General features: G+C 44.7%; 1 protein-coding gene across 2 annotated transcripts in view; it reads right to left on the bottom strand.

The window, feature by feature from the left end:
* The window catches only part of ALA3 (aminophospholipid ATPase 3), a 122,440-nt gene that overhangs the window by 63,005 nt on the left and 36,489 nt on the right, over window positions 1-22,946 (bottom strand). For both annotated transcript variants that reach the window (XM_086788043.1, XM_086788042.1), the window contains exons 4-10: window positions 19,490-19,571; window positions 19,279-19,389; window positions 4,321-4,398; window positions 4,121-4,217; window positions 3,733-3,839; window positions 3,513-3,578; window positions 3,254-3,375 (exon numbers count right to left, since the gene is read on the bottom strand). In XM_086788043.1, coding sequence (XP_086644169.1) covers window positions 3,254-3,375; window positions 3,513-3,578; window positions 3,733-3,839; window positions 4,121-4,217; window positions 4,321-4,398; window positions 19,279-19,389; window positions 19,490-19,571 — 663 coding nt within the window. The remainder of the gene's footprint in view (window positions 1-3,253; window positions 3,376-3,512; window positions 3,579-3,732; window positions 3,840-4,120; window positions 4,218-4,320; window positions 4,399-19,278; window positions 19,390-19,489; window positions 19,572-22,946) is intronic.

Genomic DNA, 22,946 nt, shown 5'->3' with positions numbered 1-22,946 from the left:
CAAGCAAATTCAGCTTGTTAAGATTCATACGGATGACAACCTGGATCTGTTGACGAAGAGTTTGCCTCCGGAGCGGTTTGCTCATTGCAGACACTTGATGGGCATTGGATGAGGCCAGTTTCAGCCTTGATATGGCCTTGTATATTATCATGTACATGCTGATTTTTCTTTTCCTTCATTTAAGGGCACTTTGCCTTTAAGTGGGAGGTTGTTGGGGTAAAGGCGTTATGCCCACCCTTATAGTGTGTACAAGCCCATAAGTTATAGTACATAGTACACTTAGTACTTTTAATGTACTAAGTGCACTATGTGTACTAGTGCAATATACATGTGTGATAGGGGAGTCACACACTCATATCTTGATGAGTTGACTTATCCCCACAACTCTCTCTCTCTCTCTCTCTAGTGTCCGATGCGGCACATATTATGAGATGGAGGTACCTCCATAGTGTACCTTCCAGTTCCAGTTTCATTTTCTAGGTGCCAGTAGTATCATCTTTATTTTTCATTTTCTAGGGTTTTTTTTTCCAGACATTGTATCAGATCCACCATGATGTAACTTTTGGTCTCATAGGTCATTATGGCCTTTTGAAGACGTTAATATAACATTTCATTTCATTTCATTTCTCTTCCTTGTTCTCTCTGTGTATGTCTCCCACATGAATCTCTAACCCTATTCTTCTCCCATTCACCCGTCCCATGTTACTATGGCTTACACAACATCTCAGGGGCACTAGTCAGAGGATTGTGCAGATTGATGCTACCCTCGATCATAGGGACCTTGGAAGGGCTTCATCACTCATGGTTTGGAGTTTTCTCACGGACATGTATACCTCTACAAGTTATGGGCCTCCCCACGCCGAGGGAGGATGAAGCACCAGTCTTTTTATCAAATGGATGGTACTTGGAGAGATGTGATATGCAGGATATCATCGAGGGCCTGGTGGTGTGTCCCGTGAGAGTTTTTGGCAGAGCAGAGAAGTACTTTCATATTTAGCCCTCCTAGGGCTGTTCACATATGCTTGGAGCCTTCGGTTGTACGGCGGATGCCCTAATAGGTATTTGCATTGGGACCCTGGTGAGTAGGAGTGGAGGTATGCCACCAACATGATGAAAAGCATGCCTTTCTTTAGTTATATTGTGCGGAATGCCAGACATGTGGTCCTTGACACATTCAGAGAGTCCCTACTCTTAGACCTCATTGGGAGGCTTATGGTATCACAACTAACATTCAAAGGTCATTTTGGAGGAGGCTGTGGCACTCTTACAGAAGGACCTAGATATCCTCCTTTATTTGGCTTTCTCTAGTTGTCAACGGAGAAGCCATCTTGGCATATTGGGGAATAAAAATCCGATACCAATCGTCCTGGGAATTGTCTCGCTTCCTTTACCCTCTTTGGTTCGCCCATTCCTTTCTCTAGGATTAATTTCATCACCCCCCAAAACCCCGGCAACAGCTGTCAACCATAAGGTGAGCTATCCCATCCCAAGTTGATGAAGTTGTGGTCGGCGCAATCTCCACCACACCACTGCCTAGAGCTTTAGTAAAGTTGTGGTCGGCGCAATCTCTTTTGTTACTGGATCTCAATGTTCTTTACACGAGCATGGAAACCGAGTTTCTTGCGCTTGCCATGCAACACTAGTAGACACACTCCACCTTCATTAGTTTTCTACAAACCTCCCATGTTCTGCGGAATCTACCTCAACCTTATTTGCAAGATGTGGGACACATGGCCTTGTGCTCAGCCTCCAGTAGCAGATACCAGCACTTTGAGCTGCTTCTTGACGTCAAGGTCCATTCAGTAGATGATGCCAAAGCCCTTGTGTGCCCCTCAATCTTCACTACTCCCATGTTCTGCAAAATCTACCTCAACCTTATTTGCAAGATGTGGAACAGGTGGCGTTGTCCTCCGCCTCCAGCAGCAGATACCAGCCCTTTGAGCTGCTTCTTGACGTCAAGGTCCATTCGGTAGATGACGCCAAAGCCCTTATGTGCCCCTCAATCTTAACTCGGATGCAGGCTGAAGGAACTGTCTGACTTCAGCCAGACATCAAACCTGACAAAGTACTGCACAAACCAAAATTTGGCATTCAAACTCTTCCTTTCGTAAGCTCCTCAACTTGTCGGATCTTCTCCGAATATTACCTAGAATGATAAGATTGTTCTGTACAGAAGAAGTGCCATGTACACCCCCCGGGGGCCCCCCCCCACCCACACACACACTCCAACCACCCCTGCTAAAAAAGTAGAGCTTGGCATCAGAGGGCCTACTTAAAGATTGATTCTGATGGAGTACTCACGATTTATCGGTAGCAAGCGTGTGGGACTCATCTGAGCCAACAGTGGGCCGACTTCTTTACCTTGCACGATTGCTTTTTGCGCCTGTTTATCAAGAGCTGTGAAACATGGCAATTGCTCACACACATTGTGCACACTTTTAATAAAGGAAAGTGGACTTCAGGTCCATCTTATTTACCTGCCACCTTGCATAGGCTGCTCACGAGCATAAACCTAAAGATCTCTACAAGTCCCAAATTTAACACACACTACAAAGGGAAAGGGAAAAGGTAAGAAAAGGAAATTGGGGGGGGGGGGTGCCAGTGCGTGTGTGTGCAGGGGACAACAGAGAGAAGACAAATCCCAGTATACAGAATATAGGGTATTTTCTCAGATTTGCATTCTCAGGCAGGACTAGGTTTAATTCTTCATAAAATTTGCAAGTTCTCCAATATTTGAAAGAGGATAAGTGGGAAACTGAGATGTGAGTTACAAGAACATGGCATTTTTTAGTGAGACAGTTCAGTGCAGAAACGCAATCTTTCTTACCAGTGCAGTTAATCAAAAGGTTTACAGAATATAAGGTATTTTCTCAGATTTGCATTCTCAGGCAGGACTAGGTTTAATTCTTCATAAAATTTGCAAGTTCTCCAATATTTGAAAGAGGATAAGTGGGAAACTGAGATGTGAGTCACAAGAACATGGAATTTTTTAGTGAGACAGTTCAGTGCAGAAACACAATCTTCCTCTACCAGTGCAGTCAATCAAAAGGTTTACAGAATATAACGTATTTTCTCAGGCTTAATTCTCCATGAGATTTGCAAGTTCTCCAATATTTGAAAAAGGCCAAGTGGGAAACTGAGATGTGAGTCAGAAGCACAATCTTTCTCTACCATTGCAGTCCATAAAAAATGTGCAAATCAAAAAAAGGAGGAATTAAACATATAGAGCAACAATAGTGAAACTGTTGCCAACCTGCCAATTGCTCCAATAAGACACATTATGAAGAGAACTGAAAACAAAATAAGAATCAATTTATCCAGCCTCCTTTCCAAAGTGCTACGTTTTGATGGAACGTTCATTGCATTCATCATCACCTGGCAATGCAATCCCCCAACAGATAAGAAATACAAATTTGCACGCACACGCACATGTACGCACCCACCAGGCACAGGCTGCTGGTGCAAAGCACGGATGATTCATCAAACATAAAACAAGGCAATTTCAACAATACCTTTGTTTCATGACCAGTGAAAATGACAGCTCCAACTATATATTCAGTGTTACGCAAACTGCAACCCTAATTAAAAGCATATAAAATCTGCTCCATGAGAAGAGAATAGTACACAAGACACACAAGGAGCTAAAAATTAGATATTCCATTCTCTCTGCTAATGAGTGTTGAAAGGACATCATTTTTGGGCAGGGATTGCCGTTGTCACTTAGACACTCACTCGTAGTAGAATTTGATTTGATGTCAGAGGCAAGGTCTGTTTTCCAATAACAAGGTTGCCAATGAAGGTGTAAAGAGAGTTGTTTGGCTGCTCACACTGGATTTCTCCTGGTGCATTGGAATAAAAAGAGACACAATCAGAAATAGAGTCATACATAGAAACAGACCTTCCTGAAGAAGGAAATATATCTCCCTCTCTAAATAGAAGTGTAACTAACAAGAATGCATAGGACACTGAATTGAAGCTTTGTTCATTGACTCCTGAGCTATAAAGAGCACGCGGAAAAAAAGAACTACTGCCTTGGCCTGGCACTTTTTCTCCCAAGCTACATGTGAATCCAATGCTTATTACTGCTGAATCTAGCTCTTCAATTGTGACAACTGCAAACCTGTGAAATCTTTCGCTCGCTCCTCATCAACATAATCCCATGTTCTTTCTAGTGCTTTTCTGATCTTTAGATTGGTCTCCCCATCAAGGTTAGCCGTCTGCACAAGAGCATTACTTGAGACCACGTATTGGCAAACATGTTAATTCATGAACAAAAAGAGAAACAATGAGTTTAGAAGATGTGTCAAAAATCAAAAATACCTCCACATAGCAGATACCATCCTGATTTGTGCTGGCAAGGAATAAGAGATCAGCAGGGAAGAAGGAATCTTGGCTCACCTGCTAGGCATACTCAAGGTTTTAGCGAAAAAAGTCTCATTATGTGTAAGATCCCTCTATACATTAATGTGTAAAATATTGTAAATATGTAAATTCTTTGTAAAAAACTCATAAACAAGTCTTTTTGAGTTAAATTAACAGGGTTCATATGCTTATGGTAATGAGAAAAACCCTTATGTGCACACTTACATTTAGTTTAGCTGAGGGGAAAATGGTAAAATTAATTAGAAAACCAAATAAAAATCAATTGGGTTAGTACCAATATTTAATTTAAAAAATTGATGCTAAAATTGTAAGGGTTCTCATGAAAATAATAATAATAATAACGTCTACTATGTGTGGGTGCACATAATTTAATTTATAAGCTGAAGGGTTAAATTCCCTAAGGTGCATTAGTCTTCCGATTCCCCATCTAATCGTCGTGCATTGAGCTGCCCCCCCTCCCCTCCTCGCTCTCCATCTCTACCGGCACCCCTCCCCTTCCTCGCAACTAACAGGTTGAGTGAAACTCACAACTAACGTCAGATCGTGTCATGCCTGCATTGCGTACGGCCCGGGCCTTCTTGCGTGGTTGCACCACGGCTTCAGGAAGGAATACCTTCCTCTTCTTCCGGTGATTAGTGGAGCCATTGGGAGAGTGATGGAATCCCCACCCACTGCTGCTTCATCCCTCACACGCGTCGCCAGGATTCCCTTCCTCTACCCTCTATCACCTCGCCGGAGACAATGCCACATGTCATATCCATTCCATGCCTTCAAGGAGACCCCATCATTCAACGAGTGGAGTACTCACACCTCCCGACTAGTGTTTCATTTGCAAGCAAATGGGACACCTTGCCAGGGCTTGCCCCATGCGCTAGTCTAGGGGAGCGCCTCTGCTACCTACCCCCCCCCCCCCCAATTCCACGTTCAGAGTCTCACCAGGGGGTAGAGAGTGAGGCAGGCCCTCAAGCAGTCAAGCACTAGGACCCGACCACGAACAACTCTGCTATCGGAGAGTGGCGAACTATTGGCCAAAGTTCCCCCAATGCCCCATGGATTGGGAATCGGCTTGCTGCCGCCTGTACGGAGATCAGATCCATCGAGGAGAGGAGGGTGGAGTACAAGTACCATGCAAGAGCTTCCTTTTGGACTCATGCCGGCGATAGAGTCGCGGGCGACTTCTTTGAGATAGCAGGCCCCCACAGCCGAAGAGATGGTGTTCGCAGGTTGCATGGCCAAGATGGAGCTATTGTTTTTGACCCCCACTCCATGTGAGCTATCACCACTGATTTTTTTCAATCTCTCTTCACGGGTGCCCCATTATCTCCCTAAGTGATGGACGCGCGCAAGAGGATCTAGCGGCACACGAGAAAGGTGGTTCCTCCCGCTCTTCGGTCCTTATTGACTCCCTTCACTGCAGAGGAACTGGTAGAGGCATTGATGGCTCTTCCTAGGGGAAAATGCCCGAGGGAAGACGGGCTTCCGGTTTCTTTCTTTCTTCGCCACCACTAGGACCTCATGGAAGGCGGCCTTCGAGCTGCCTTCAATGAGACTATGACCACAAGTGCCATACCAGAGAGGCTTTTAGAGGGTTTGATACACTTGATTCCTAGGAAAAGTAGTGACAGATTGGAGATCTGACAGTGGAGACCCATCACTCTTCTTGGAACCGCCTACAAGATCTTGGCCAAGGCCATTAGCCGGAGACTTCGGCCTTTCCTCCCTGACTTAATACATGACACTCAAACATGTTTTGTTTAGGATCGGAGCATTATGGACAACATCTTCACCTTCTCAGAGGGGACAGCTTCGTCTAGGATGCGGTAGCAGGACCTCATAGTGCTACTACTAGACTCTGAGAAAGCTTATGATAGGGTTGATTGGAGCTTTCTGGAGGGCACGATGAGCCGGATGGGATTCCCCGTGGAGTGGATCCGGGGTGTTTCAGGAGTTTACTCAGCCTCTCACAGTCAAGTTCTCATTCAAGGAGCCCGCGGGGACAAATTCCCACTTTCCTGCTCCGTCCAACAGGATTGTCCTCCGGCATCTTACCTTTTCCTATTTGTCGTCGAGGCCATGAGCACTTTTCTCTCAGCTCAGGAGATGAGACCCCAAGGATTGCATCTCCCTCTCCGTACTCAGGAGGAGCTGCTAGACTCAGAGTTTGCAGATGACACAATAGCTTACCTTTCAAGAGATGTGGGGAATCTCAAGAGATTCACCGAGGCGATCGAGATCTTTTGTTGCGCACCAGGAGCGCAAATCAACTAGCACACTCGGGCCCCCAACATATGGCCACTCAGTAAACGCATCAAGGGTTCCAAATCAATGACTACAAAAGACGCTCCTCTGAGGCTACCAGAGCTAGCTACCTAAGGGCTGGCCTGAGATGATCCCAAGCTCGGAGTAAGCAAGTTGCAAATCTTCTCTCAAAAGCTGGGCTAAATCCGTAGGCCCGCATCTCTGTGAAGATCCATCTGGTATTCAGCGGCCAGGGGCTCCCTAGACTCGAGGTGCGAGGTCAAATCTGGGCCAAGAGGAAGTCCTTCCAAGGCTCGCCATTGGGATGGAGTCCTCTAACAATCAACTTGCCCAACAGAGCATGGCTCTAAATAGCAGGGTCAATGATGCCTAGGCTCCCTCTGCGTCGTGGCTGAATGATCTCTCTCCATGCCACCTTGGCCTGGGCAAGCCTTCCGCACTACAAGCCCACAAGAAGTTCTGGATCAACTGTTGTACCTGACCAATACATGCTCGGAAGAAGGCCCAACAAGAAGTAATGTACTACATGGTGGCAAGAAAGACCTAGTTCACCACCACCACTCTACTAGCTAGGGAGAGCCTCGTAGAACTCCAGTACAAAAGCTTCTTCCACATGCTTAAAAGAAGAGGGGCGAGCTGCTGCTCCAAAGAGATATCGATGCCCACCTGACATCCAAGATAGCGAACTAGAGCGCCCCTCGGGATCCATTGGAAAGCCTCAACTCAGCACCAAGTCGGGGCGGGTGCAGAGCCTACCCAGAAACCATGATAGATGATACAATCTGCAGCCTCCTCACCCGGGAGAGCAATGACCTGCAGAAGTACGCCTCTCCTAGAAAAAACTCCCAGCCATCTCGGATGATATCTCCATGAAAGGTCCCAAAGAGCCACTCATGCGGTATAGTTGCATCAATCCGATCAATACATATGCAAGAGCCCCTAAGATGCTGAATGGATGCAGCTCTCTGATCCACCGGAAGACTCTCAAAGGTCTTCCAAGCAAGAACAGTATATGCACATCTCTCCCATCCTGACCACTGCATGTAATGAGATGCACCAAGTGGCCGACCGGCCTCATCCCTAATGAACTTGTTCCACATAATAGGTTGTCGATTAGCCTCATCCAAAGACTTGGGAAGCCTTTGTCGCAAGAATGGTCTAATGCTTCTTCATGCTCCAACAATAAGAGGAGAAGATGGTGCCCTAATATCTGCCTCCGTGAACAAAAACCGTGTGCTGGGCAACCAATCTCTCCCAGCACAGGGTGTACATCCGAAAATTTGAGATAAGAAAAAATCCTTCCAAGGCACAGTGCCTTGTATGAAACCCTCTAACCACAAGTTTGCAAAACAATGCCCTACACTGAACATCCGGATCAATAATATTCATCCCTCCCTCTCGTCTGGGCTGAATACCTGGGAGCCAAGCTACTCTGGCACGTGTGTCTATGGTGCCATCCAAACTCGACCAAAGAAAATTGTGGATCAACCTCCACAACTGACCAATACACACACGAGAGAAGCACCAACAAGAGGCAATAAATCAAGCGAAGGCAAGCGATACCTGATTAGCCACCAATGCTCTGGGGGCTAGATCCATTCTCATGGAGCTCCAATGAAGAAGCTTCTTTTGAATACTCATAAGTACCGGAGCAAACTGTTGTGCAAGTGAAATATCAACCCCAACCTCGCATCCCAAATATTTAGTAGTGCATCCTCTACTCATCCACGTAACCAAGCTCTGTACCCCAAGCAACTCTCGGCAAGTCGCTAATCCAAAAACCAACAAATTTGTACCAATTCATGAGGGCCCATGCTGCCAAACAAAACTCTTCCAGTGCCATATGGAAGGAACATTAAACATAGGTGTGAGGCCTCCAAGATCATGGCTGTGTCATTAGCTAACTCAGAATCAACCAGCTCCTCCTAACTTCGAAAAGAAAACCTCAATCCATAAATACCAACAGTGGAATGGAAGAAGATGCTCACGGCCTCTGCCACTATGATATATAATAATGGGGCTAAAGGACATCCTTGCCGTACTGAGCAAGAGATTTGAAACCGCTCACCTCTATCACCGCAAGCGAGCACACTACTGTGGGCATCACGATACATGCATGAAACTCTCCTAATCCATCTTTGAGAGAAACCCATATGGCTAAGAGTGCCCTCAAGGAAGTCCCAATCCACTCTATCATAAGCCTTCTCAAAATCCAAAAGCAGAATGGCTTGACGGGGAGAAAACAGCAATTAGGGTTAGAGTTCATTCATGGGAGACATACACAGAGAAGCAAGGGAGAGAGAGAGAGAGAGAGTTGTGGGAATAAGTCAACTCATGAGGCATGAGTGTGTGACTCCCCTATCACACATGTATATTGCACTAGTACACATAGTGCACTTAGTACATTAAAAGTACTAAGTGTACTATGTACTATAACTTATGGGCTTGTACACACTATAAGGGTGGGCATAACGCCTTTACCCCAACAACCTCCCACTTAAAGGCAAAGTGCCCTTAAGTAAAGGAAAAGAAAAATCAGCATGTACATGATAATATACAAGGCCATATCAAGGCTGAAAATGGCCTCATCCAATGCCCATCAAGTGTCTGCAATGAGCAAACCGCTCCGGAGGCAAACTCTTCGTCAACAGATCAGCCGGGTTGTCATCCGTATGAATCTTAACAAGCTGAATTTGCTTGTTCTCTATCACCTCTCTGATGAAGTGATACTTCACATCCACATGCTTCGTCTTTGCATGAAAGACAGGGTTCTTTGCCAACTGGATGGCACTCTGACTGTCACAATGCAACAATGGAATATCCCCTGTATAGCCCAGATCAACCACTAACCGAGATAGCCATAATGCCTCCTTGCAAGCCTCTGTGGCTGCAATATACTCGGCCTCTGTAGTAGATAAGGCTGTGCACTTCTGCATCCTGGATATCCATGACACAGCACCTCCTGTGAATGTAAACACATAACCGGTAGTAGACTTCCGGTTATCTGGATGACCGGCATAATCCGAATCCGTGTAACCATGCACTAATGCATCCTGTTTGCCAAAGCAAATGCACAAATCCTGTGTGCCCTTCAGGTATCTCATGACACCTTTCACTGCTTCCCAATGCTTCTTGCCAGGGTTGGCCATGTATCTAGAAACCACTCCCACTGCAAATGCAATGTCCGGCCTAGTAGCAACCATGGCATACATGAGACTGCCACAAGCTGAAGCATACGGAATCTTGGCCATATCAGCCCTGTCTCTATCTGACTGTGGGCTGTCCATAGCACTGAGTTTCACATATGGAGGCAAAGGAGTACTAGCTTTCTTCCCCCCGTCCATATTGAACCTCTGCAAAACTTTGCCGATGTATTCCTTCTGAGACAAATACAACACATGCTGATTTCTGTCCCGAAGTATCCGCATACCCAAAATGTGATTTGCATCACCCAAATCCTTCATATCAAAGGTTTCATGCAGCCTCTTCTTCAAGGAATCCATCTCTTTACGAGATTTCCCAGCAATCAACATATCATCAACATACAAGATGAGGATCAATAGACTGCCATCCAAAGCTTTCTTGGTGTACAAGCAGTGATCTATGTCACTTCTCCTGAATTTCTGAGATTTCATGAATGTATCAAATTTATGATACCATTCTCTTGGTGCCTGTTTGAGCCCATAAAGACTCTTTTTCAGCTTGCATACAAGCTTCTCCTTTCCACTCACTGCATAACCCTCTGGCTGCTGCATATATATCTCCTCATGGAGATCACCGTGAAGAAAAGCAGTCTTCACATCCATCTGAATCAAGTCCAGATCATCATGCGCAACCAAAGCCAACACAGCTCTAAGTGTGGTCATTTTGACCACTGGAGAGAAGATCTCATCAAAGTCCACACCATATTCCTGCTTGAAGCCCTTAGCCACTAACCTGGCTTTGTATCTTGGCTTAGCATCTGATGCAACTTTGAGCCTGTATACCCACTTGCATGGCAAAACCTTCTTGCCTGCAGGCAAAGGCACCAACTTCCAAGTTCCATTTTTATGCAGAGAATCCATCTCTGACTTCATGGCACGCTCCCAAAGAGCCTTGTCTGCCCTCTGTAAAGCCTCTTTATAACATGAGGGCTCCCCACAGTCAGTAAGCATCAAGTAGTCAACCCCTGGAACAAACCTCTCAGGGGCTCTGGAGGGTCTAGTGGACCTCCGTACCCAATGACCATCATTTGCAGGTTGCTGTCCAGCCTGCATATCACCCATTGGCGGCTCCTGTTCCATGCCATAAGGCTGAAATATCATGCCCGGTATCTCCTCTAACTGTGGTATATCCATAGGGATATCTTCTGCCATCTCTGGCTATCCATTTGGACCATTTTCAGCACCATTTAAGGGCTGGTTTTCCTGCTGTAATGGCTGATTTACAGCCCTTGGTTGTTGTCCATGATGTCCATCGTCATCAAAGATGACTCTGCTAGGCTCCTGTTGCCTTGCAGGCTCCTTATACATGCATGTTTCATCAAAAATGACATCATTGCTGCGTATGATCTTTCTATTCATGGGATCCCAAAGTCTATACCCCATTTCACCTCTGTCACCATATCCTAGGAATATGCATTTGTGAGACTTTGGATCAAGTTTGGTGCGCATTTCCCTGCGTATGTGCACGTACGCAACGCAACCAAACACTCTCAAGTGCTTGTATGACGGAGGCTTCCCTGTCCATACTTCTTCTGGCACTTTCCCACCAAGCCTCATGTTAGGTGACCTGTTTATAAGGTGAACGGCTGTCATAACAGCTTCAGCCCAAAAACCATGAGGTAATGCAGCATGTGACAACATAGAACGGACCTTCTCCTGAATGGTCCTGTTCATCCTCTCTGCTGTCCCGTTTTGTGGAGGATCATAAGGAGTAGAGAGCTCCCTCTTGATGCCTTTAGCATCACAAAAGTCCTGAAACTGTTTGGACGTATACTCTCCACCATTGTCGGAACGCAAAGCCTTCAGTGTTTTGCCAGTTTGATTCTCAACAAGAGCAACAAACTTCTCAAACACTGAGAATGTATCACTCTTCAAACGAAGAGGATAAACCCACACCTTGCGTGTGGCATCATCTATAAAAGACACAAAATATTTTGCCCCTCCCAAAGAAAGCTGAGGCATCTCACATACATCTGTATGCACAAGCTCTAACTGAGCATCTTTCTGTCCAAGAGCTTTCTTGTGGGGGCACTGTAGTTGCCTACCATATATACAATGCTCACAAAACTGAAAACTTGAAAACTTTAGAGAAGGCAAGTAACCCAAACGAGACAATTGCTCCATTCCCTTGACACTCATGTGTCCCAACCGGCTATGCCACATAGAAATTTCCGGCAGCTCGGTTGCATTTACATTAGCATGGTGACAAACACCTGCATGCATAAAGTAAAGAGTGTCCACCTTAGAGCCTCTGGCAACAACCAGTGAGCCCTTACTAATTTTCCACTTTCCACTACCAAATGTGGTAACATAATCAGCATCATCAAGCTGTCCAGTAGAAAGCAGATTCTTTTTGATCTCAGGCACATGCCTGACATCATGGAGCATAAGCTGTGAGCCATCTGAAAACACAAGCCTCACATCACCTCTGCCAAGAATCTTGCATGCATGGTTATCACCCAAATAAACCACTCCTTCATTGCCAGCAGTATACCTGACAAACAAGTCTCTGCAACCTGTGACATGAAAGGAGGCACCTGAATCAATGATCCATGAGTGCATACCACGACCACCTGTAAGAAGTGAATGGGCATCAAGTGAAGAAGTAAATAGGACCTCATCCTCACTGCCACCTGCATGTGACACATTGATTTCTTCAATCTTGACTCCACTTTTGCCCTTTGGCTTTACATCTTTGGCTTCATCCTTCTCTTTGTCTTTGCCTTTTCCCTTTTCCTTTTGATCATTTTTCCATTTGTAGCATTGCTTTTTAATGTGTCCCTTTTTGCCACAATAATGGCATTCCAAATCCTTTTTGGAGCGAGACTTGCTCCTTCCCCTTTCTTGGCTTTTTCCCCTTTGCTGGGATCTCCCACGTGCATTCATTGCATTGGACTTTCCAACAGAGTTGTTTTTCCTGTTCATCTCTTCTTGAAGAAGAGCACCCTCAACATCTCCATATGACAGCATAGCATTCGAATTGCTAGTGGCCGTCCTGAATGTGTCCCAACTCTCTGGCAAAGTGCATAACAAAAAAGTGGCTTTGAACTCATCGTCCATTGCCAACTTTTGATTAATGACTTGGCTGACAATACCATTAAACTCATTGAGATGGGCTGTCATAGAAGCCCCTTCCTTCATCTGAAGACCTATGAGTTTCTTCAACCAATACACTTTGCTTGAGGCACTTTGTTGGGCATACAAGTCCTGCAATCTCTGCCACATTCCCCAAGCTGTCTTCTCTTCACGAATGCTGAAAAGTAATGAGTCTGACACAGACAACATGATAGTAGATCTTGCCAGCTCATCCATATCTTCCCACTCTTCAGCAGTAAGAGAAGCGGGCATCACACCCCTTTCTTTGATAGGCTTGTGCTGCTTTTTCTGGAGCAACACATTGTAGCACTGGGTTTGCCAAATGTCATAATTCTGCGAGCCTTCAAGCTTCTTGATGTGAAGCAATGAAGATCTCTCACCTGTGGTTGCCATAGCAATATGCAACCTTTAATGCCTGACTCCCTGCAAAATGTGCAAACACTGCACCCAAGATGTGCAAACACTGCACCCAGAGCACACAGAGTGCTCACAAATGTTCTCCCAAGCTTTATCTCCCACTGCGGAAGCAAGAATGCAACTTTTCTCCCACTTTATGTGATGAAAACACCAAAATCTGGTTGCTGCAGATTTTGGACAGCACCTTAAATGTGCTCTTTTGCCCTTCCAAAGTACTGTACAGCAGTACTAAGTGCTCACCTGTAATGTACCAAACCTGTACCGGCAAGTACAGCAGCTGAAATTGAACCTTTTGGTCACTCAAAACAGTGTACAGCCATGCCAAAACATGCACAAAGCTGTGCCAAATCTGTACCAGCAGGTACAATAGCAATAAATGCTCTCCTGGCTGTCCAAATGAGTGAAAATCAAACTTTTACAGTCTCGAACACTGCATGCAACAGTCCCGAACAGAAATTGGGCAAAAGCCCCTTGACTGCAAGCTGATTTTTGAGGATTCAAGGCATAAATGTCTTGCCTGCTGCTTTGCCAAGCTCAACAAGCATACAAACTTGAAAAGCCCCTTGATTTGAGATCAATTTCTGATCATACATGGTACATTGACGCACATGAAGGCATCCAGAGTGTTCACGATGCTTCCCCCTGGCCACAAATACATCAAATACATGAAAGCCCCTTGATTTACAGGCACATTGAGTGCTTGTAAGGCATCAGCACATTTTCCACAGCATCAATAGGTGGGAAGTGTGTAACGCTACACGGCGCTGGCGACTAGGCGATGGCGAATATGTCAGGCGGGCGGCGCTAGGTGACGAAGGCTCTCCTGACGTCGCACACGTTTACGCTGGCAGCTGTGCGCTTCCGCCTTCGCTGTCGACTTCGCAGCCTATTCGCCTAGCGCCTATTGTTGACGCAGCCTCCGCTCACGCTTCGCTCGTTGCCTTCGCTCAACTTACGCCTAGACTTACACTCCTTCCACGCTTACGACCAGTTGATGCTGCGGCTACTCCTCATGGCTGATGGTCGACGGCAGCGGTTGGCTGCACACTTGCGCTGCCATCACATAGTCGCTGCCCAAATTACATACAGACTGCGCCCAGCACGTTGACTCCTTGCACTTCAAAGACCTGCTGTCTCAACGACCACACACAGTGCTCTTCTTGCTTGACTGGAGACTCTGAAGACAACAAGGGACCAGGGGAAGAATCTGCTTGCACCGAATGGCTCTCATACCAGTTGACGGGGAGAAAACAGCAATTAGGGTTAGAGTTCATTCATGGGAGACATACACAGAGAAGCAAGGGAGAGAGAGAGAGAGAGAGAGTTGTGGGGATAAGTCAACTCATGAGAAGCATGAGTGTGTGACTCCCCTATCACACATGTATATTGCACTAGTACACATAGTGCACTTAGTACATTAAAAGTACTAAGTGTACTATGTACTATAACTTATGGGCTTGTACACACTATAAGGGTGGGCATAACGCCTTTACCCCAACATGGCTAAAGGCTGATTACTCGCTTTGGCCCATTCCACAGCCTCCCAAAACGAGAAAATATTGTCAAAGATGCACCTTCCATGTAAGAATTCATTCTGAGTATCATGAATGACATCTTGCAAAATTGGCTGCAATCTAATGCTCAATACCTTAGCAAGAATATTATATGCAGTCCCAAATAAGGTGGTAGGTCTCCAATGTCCAATCAAGGTCTTATCCCCAATCTTAGGGATAAGGAACATAAGCCCCTCAGTGAGATGAAGGCATAGAACCTATGTCCCACATCTCCTGGAGAGCTGATGTGATCTCTGCCCCAATCTCGTCCCAAAAAGTAATGAAAAGAACAGGGCAGAGACCATCCTCTCCATGACACTTACCATGAGGTAAGGCATGAAGAGCATGACTGAACTCCTGCATAGAAAAAGGGGCATCCAGAACGGCACTTATCTCCTCAGTAATCAAATGTGGCAATGCATTCCAAACCTTCCTTTGTGCCGTGTGTCTCAAGTCAGAATGAGGCTTACCGCTAAGAAGCTAGCAATAGAAATCAATGGCTATCTATCGAACCATAAGAAGATCTGAATGAAGAGTGCCATGTGAATCCTGCAGCTGCCTGACACTATCCATGAGATGGGACGTGACTAGAAAAGAAGTGTTTGTTGCATCTGCCACCCATTTGGGTCCAAAGGATTCCTGGGCATGGTCGTGGTACTCCACACGTTGCTCAAGAGAGTGATGAAGCTTTGCCCTAACAATACATAAAGAGTCTACAACCCAGTGAGCATGAGGATGTTTCTCATGCTCTCTCTGTATTAAGACAGCCAGTCTACATCTTATAGCCCTTTCTAAATGCAAGGCCTCTTGCCTCTTAGAAAGGGCACACATGTGATAAAAGTTGCTAATATCAGGCCAATTAAGCTAGAAATTGTGAACTTGAGCTTATGCCTTGGGAAATTTTCGGAGGCCAACCGTAGACTTAAGCCAACCATATATAGGAGCATACTTATATACCCCTAGAGGTTAGGATTAATCCTTGAATTTTGGACAAGGTATGTGTGTATAATTTACAAGGACTTGTGTTACATACGCAAACATGTGTAAATAGAATTCCTTTGAGAGTTGGTGAAAGTTCACCTAAAGAGTTCTAGAGAAAGAAAGCCTTAGAAGGAGAATTCTAGAAATTGAGACAAGAAGTCATAGGATATGTGTGCATACCTTGGGTTGAGGTTTACCTCTTGGTATTGAGAAAAAGGGTTAAAAATTGGTTTGACTAGATGAAAGGTCCTTATGAGGAACTGACATGACCCTGTGAATTTGTGCAACATAAGTGTGAGCATGGTGGTCGGTGAGCAAGATATATGTTTAAGGTTTATAACCTTGTGGACAACCCCATGTGTGGATGTTTATAAGGTTTATAACCTTGTGGACAACCCCATGTGTGGAGGGGACAAAAAGGAATAAAAGTTTAAAGGTTTATAACCTTTATAACAATTTTTTTTATGCATCGTGGCCCCTAGGCTAATTTGGGGGCCTACACTACTTTTGAGAGTGGGGCTAGCACGCTTCCCCTCTCTCACTCTTGCTTTTTGGAAAAGGGGAGCTGGCGGGCTGCACAGGAATACAAAGAGGCGCAGTTGCATATCACCGTGGGTTTGCTTTTTGGAGAGAGAAGGTTGGCCGGCTGCAGTACTACAGTACACACACACAGGCGCCGATTTAATCTCTCTCTCTTCTTGGCTTTTGGAGGGCTGGCTGGCTGCTGAGCTACAGAATATTCAGGCGCCAGCTGAATCTCTCCTTCACCTGTGCTTTTGGCAAGAGGCTGGTTGGCTGCGTTGCTATACATACAGGCAGAACCGGACACTGGCGTGGACTGTAGGAGGGAGTGCAGGTGCACAACAGAAGCATGGGAGATAGGAAAAAATGTCAGGTTTTACACAAACCAGAGAAGAGAGAGAGCTGAGGATTGACAGCAGGTTCCCCCACATGTCTCTCTCTCTCACGCGTTGAATCAGGTGCTGGACTGCAGGCGGCTGCAAGACAAGAGGGCAGGACAGAACAGGGCTTTTCTCACGCCTCCTCTCTCTTGTGAAAAGCGACACAAGGACTATAAGTTTCTCTCTCTTTGTGAGCAGGTGGGACTGCAAGAAGTGTCACACTGAGTCTCTCTTTTCACTGGCTGAGTCGTTTCTCTGGCCCTTTGTGAGAGGAAGGGTTTAGCAGTTTGGAGGGTGGAAACGGGGCACGTTTGTGGACTGATTTGGAAGAGTTTATGGACTGGTTCATGGCTGAGTTTGTGACTATGTGCATGGGCCAGTTAGATGCATATTCAAGGCCTCATGGATGCACTATCTTAGCAGATTAGAGGAGATAACAGTGTGGTGTTTTGAGGACACAAAGTTGTGTGTAACCTCTATGCTAAGAGGTCCAGAGGATGGCAGATTGGACATGCAGACATACAAGCCATGAATGCCCATGTTGTACTCATTTAAACTTTTCCATTGAATTTGAATAAAGAAATACCAAAAGGGGCGCCAAGCTTTGGGGCCAACAGGTGTCAGGTGTCGTTCTTCTTTTCGTGTTGGAGCACTCTAGCTCCCATTTATTTCTTTTATCTGCTGGACTACAATTGGTTTGGGTGACTGCTAGTCTACCGCACTTTGGTTTCTACCAAAGGCCGCTTTCAGGAACCTAGAAAGATTTTAAATAAATGGGGTTATAGACTTACAAATCTTTAATTGATAACGACCCTTAGAAAACTCACCCTAGAAAGCTATGATAAAAAAAACTGGGATGAATCCCAAAGCTGAATCGGGCATATTGAGAAGACCTCACCGGCTTATGTGGCTAGAGGATTTTTCATTCAGAGTCTCGGCCGGAGAACATAAATGTCTCATCGCACTTGCGATCCTTTACACAATCTCGATTGTATGTGTGATGCATTGTTTGCCTGAATTGTCTTTATAATTGTTGGACATTGTATTCATTTAAGTTATGTTTTTTGTGGAGCATGTGAAGATACCACACAAGTTAATGATGTTCCATGCGGATGTCATCCGAGAGGAGTGACACACAAAGACAGTAAGTGATCTGCGGCATTTTGTGATGATGTATCAGGGATAATTCTCAAACTTATGACATTTATTTGGATTATTGTATTGAACAATTAAAAGTATTGCTTTTATTATTCTTTTATTATTATTAGAAAGATTTAACTGCAATGCGTGTGTCATGTGAGCTCTGTATTAAAATGTGTGTGATGAAAAAGAGAACTCTGATTACAGGTGTGTGAGTTCACACCGGCTGCATAGGCCCAGTGGTGGGGCGGAAGGCTAGGCCCATGGGATTGGATGGGGCTAGGCTGAGCTTATGGAACTGGTCTAACTTGTGAAGGATCAAACATTGGAAAGTGGGTGGCAAGATGGACCCAAGAATCCGCATGCTTTCCAAACTGCAACCCAACTTATTTCAACAAAAAATACTTGGAAAAAACAGAAACTAGGCGGATTATGGTAGAATGGTGTCCTTTATAATCGAGGAGTTAGGCCATCGTGTTCAACCTTGAGGAGCCGTTGATGGGTCCCACTTGTAAAAATTATGAAGGGAATACTTACCTCACGGAATCATGTTCAATTCCTTTCATAAGGATTATTCTAGTTCAGCTATACGTGAAAGTTGCTAGATAGCCAAACGTCAAGATATTGATACATGAGGCCCCGAGTGAGATGATCTACCTTTAGATTAGTCTTTCATTGTAGATTTATAGAGTTATTGAGGGATAGGGGTCTCACATTATGTCTTGGCAAGGAAAAACTACTGCAACGTGCACATACATAAAAAGCATTCCCATTTCGTTAAAAACATAAAAGCAAGACATGTAATAATAGTTGAAGCACATGGAATAACTTTTTACATTTTCCTGCTTTCATGCCAACCTGACACTTATTGGTACCCTTCGGCCATATAACGACCAGAGATCATCCTCCTGAACAGAGGGCCCTGGTGCCCTTTCCCGACCATCGAGGCCCTCAGACAGTTTTGTAATTCTCACATGTCACCCCCATACTGCTACTAGTGGGTCATACTATCAGATAATTTTCACTTTCTTTTCATTAATATCTTCTTTTATTTAAGCTTCATTGCCTACTACAATATCATGCATATTTTAATGCCATTGGTCTCATGGGCCATTTCCATTCCCCCCCACACACACACAAGAAAAAAGAAAAAAAAAGAAAATTTCATCTTGCAGCTTACTGCCTTGAAACCACGTAAGCTATGTAGAAGGGATAAAAACATAATGCATACCTGAGAGCGTAAGGAAACAATATCACTTTAGAAGTTAAAAGAATAAATTGTTTTGCCAAAAGAATTTCTCATATGTATGTTTACAATGTTGGAATGATATTGGCAGTGGGTACCTTCACAATATCACCAACCGCTAGTTTCCTCCATGGTAATCTCCTCCAATGACCATCTTTGAGGACCTCGATCAATGTTGAGTTGATTACTTTGTCATTGTTAAACCGTTTCTGCAATCAAAGAATCAGTACACAAGCATGTTAAGATGCACAAACAAAAAACGCCTTGTGTTACATGTCATAAAAACTTGGAATTAAATAAATCACTCACCCAGTCCTCAAAGGCCTCTTTGATAAGCGATGCCGAAAGCACCAAAGTCAACGGAACCACATTCGTTATTGGGTTTACAGGACTGAGGCCAAAAGCAATTGCTGAAGTCAAGTCAAATACAGCCATACAGCAACGCTATGAAGATGAGAAAAAATGCCAATAATGCTTCAGCAAAAGATTACTAAATCTCTGCGGTAACCAGATTGCATCACATAGCTACAGCGTCCTTGTGGCATGAGTTTTGATTAGTTCTGGAGATTAGTGCAATTTGGCACTAACCTTAGGTGCTGGATGGCTTAGCCAAGCTGAACATTGTTATTTTGTTCTATACAAGAAGGCATAATAAAGGTGTGAAAACCATTAAGGCCCCTATGGTTGAAAAAGGCCAAACTTTTGTATATATAGCCAACATTGGAGGCGAGCATACAATTGGCATTGTCTTAGAAACCGAGTGTGTTGCCACAATCAGTCTCTCAGATTACAAAACAGTGTATCAGAGTTGGAAAAAGATCATTGTCCCATTGCTTTGAATGGCTTTTAGTTGGACAACTCTACATCAATTAGATGACACATAAATGATGTCACAAAACATTACTACACAGAACATTTTTCAATAGCATAAGAATCAAAAGACGAGCTTTAGTGCCATGTATGGTTCAAGCCTTAAGGAGGAAAGAATTTAATTAAAGATATTTATTTGCTCATTCAATGTTGCTATTTTCTCATTGTAAATTAAAACTTCTAAATAGTGTCTATTCAAGAGTGCAATCTTCAAGAAAGAACCAAAACAAGGCTGGCAGAAGTTGTGTGCATGTAAAACTATAAATTTTGAACGAGATATGAGCTTCCCCACTAGCATGAGCACCCACATTCAATGACGTATCATCTTTCTCTCTCGCTCATCTACACTGCACACTCTAGCACAATGGGTGTCTTTCATCCACCCTAGCTTCTTCAATAATTGGTATCAAAGCCAACCCACAACCTCCACGACATCGGCGATGCTCGTCTTTTCTCGTTCCCATAGTTGCCAGGTGTTTCATGAAACGCGTTTCATAAACGTTTCTTTGAAATCCCAGACGTTTCAAAAACGTCTCATACAAAAGGGGGGGGGGGGGGGGGGTGTTAACAGGCCCCAAAATTTATATATGAGTTTATAGTATGTAAAAAATGTGTTCCCTTCCCTGCAATACAATATTAAACATGTTAAAACATGTTTACAAGACTCAAGTTAAAACTAAAGAATTGGGTAAAAACGCTTAAATCGTAAGGTTCCCAGGTGGACACGAATGAAACGTGTTTCATTCGTATGAAATGTTTCATTTAATTCAAACTAAATGAAACGCGTTTCATTGCAACTATTCTCGTTCCGGTTGCTTGTTGCCAACTAGTTGTCGCGTTCGCTGTGTTGCTGTTCTGCGCCTCTGTCAGGCCGCCCGTGAACTGCCACTTTCAGCTATTGCTCCACCAAAATGCTGCAAGCTGGGGCAGAGCACATGATAGCCCTTTCGCTTGCTGTTCGCATGCCACTCACTCCTGCTGTTGACCTCTCCTCGCCACCTCTGCCTCTAGTTTCTGCTCAGTGCTGTTAGGTGTATCTACGCCCTGGTCACCGCTCGTGTCCATTGGCGAGACGGCTACTGTCATCGTCACCCCTTTTTTCACCGTGGCTCTCTTTCCCATTGCTACCATTCCGCACTCTTCAATGTGTCACCATTGTTACTGATACTCCACTGATCTACAAAGCCTTTGCTACACAGTTTTTCACATGGACCAGCCCGGCCCACTTCATCCAGTACCTACAATATGGCTTGATTCAGTGGCACTAGCTTCCCGACATGGCAGAGATGTAACTACTGTTTATGAGGGACGGGCTGTGGAACATCGTCAAGGGAGTGCAAAAGAAGCCTCGACGCGAGGAAGGTGCTGAAAAGATTCATCTCTAGGACTCTTACCATTTGGTCCCTTCACCAACTTTGATCAGTGTTTCGGGGCAAGCCCACACACAGAACAGAACCAGGTGAGAACGGGATTTTCCACAAAAGTGTCACAGGATTTTAATCATTCATATGACTTTTAAGGTTTATGAGTCAAATGTGTTCAGACTTCATTAAAAAGTATGTCCGGATATTGGGTGCCTAGGGATGGATCCCTGGACAGAAGCCGCCTAGGGCTGAGGGCTAAAACCGGCATATAAGCTTGGGTAACAAGTTTGGGAAAAGAAAAAAGGGAAAAGCATGGCTAAAAAGAGAGCTGGTCGACTCCATCTTGGGAGGAGGGCTGATTCGTTAAAAAAGGGGAGAAGGGGCTGTCTTTCACAGGCTACAAGCATGTGCATGAAAGCCCAAGCTGGACTGCAACCAATCTCTCTTTCTCTCTTATGCACTTGAGAGCACAGGGTCAACGGCAGTTATTTTGATCTCTTTCTCTCTTATGCGCAGAGGTGTACGAGCCGGAAGCAGCTATTGTTCTCTCTTCTTCCGCCTTTGAGTTGGCCGACAACTGTAAGCTGGTGTTTTTTCTAGTCACCCACAGGTTGGCTGACAGCCACTGTGTGTATTGTCTCTCTCTCTCTCAACAGGCTACTGCAGAAAACTAGCCGTACAGCAGTAGCACTGCCTTCTATCTCTGGCCGCCTGTAAATTGGTCGTACAGCACAGTTGAGTGTTTTCTCCCTTCAGGCGGCTCTCCAAACAGGTCATACAGCTCTGCCTCTCTCTCTCTCTCAATACTAGCCATATAGTAGCGAGCTCTCCTCTGGGTTACCTCGCACGGAACAGGATTGTTTTTGGGGCTGATTTGTGGCACCAACTTTGCATGTCTTTTCTTAAGAGGGATTTGACAAAATCTCTTGTATGCTTTGTGAAAAAAAAAACTAACGAGGACATGTGAGGAAAATCTGGTGCTTTCTGCACCCTCACCTTGGATTCTTTGTAAAGCTTCTAAGTAATAAAGAAGTTCCTAGGGGGGGCAGCCGTTCCGGTTCAGTGTAGTGTTTTTATATTGTTTATGGTTCTTCCGCTGTGTTTCAAAGCTCTGTTTAGTATTTGAAGAGTCTGTCTATCGCTCTGGGTCGCCGATATTAGTTACAGTGGTATCAGAGCGTAGCCTTTCTCGGAAGTAAAGACTTCCTTCCAAAAATGAGGAAGAGAAAAGATCAACAGTGGGGACCACACTCACCAACAATTTTGCTATTGAGCATGCCCAGCTTATTCGCTTATGGAAGCAATCGTGTGTCAAGAGCAGGAGTAGTAGACAGCTTACACTAAGGATTTATGGATTACAGTATTTATTCTCGAAGTATGGAGTTGGCTTTATGTGCCCATGTTCAGCACTTTTTACATATGGAATATTGTGGATTATAAATCAAGCTTATAAGCAAGCTATATGGAGCTATATATCAAGATATCTTATGAGGAGATGGCAAGATGTTTTGTGACTCTATATTCTACTTATT

The sequence above is a fragment of the Cibotium barometz genome, chromosome 51 (assembly GCF_041138505.1).
Source record: "Cibotium barometz isolate CiBa-2024 chromosome 51, ASM4113850v1, whole genome shotgun sequence".
Lineage (NCBI taxonomy): Eukaryota > Viridiplantae > Streptophyta > Polypodiopsida > Cyatheales > Cibotiaceae > Cibotium > Cibotium barometz.
Note: the sequence above shows the minus strand (reverse complement) of the source record. Positions and strands in the feature narration are given on the sequence as shown.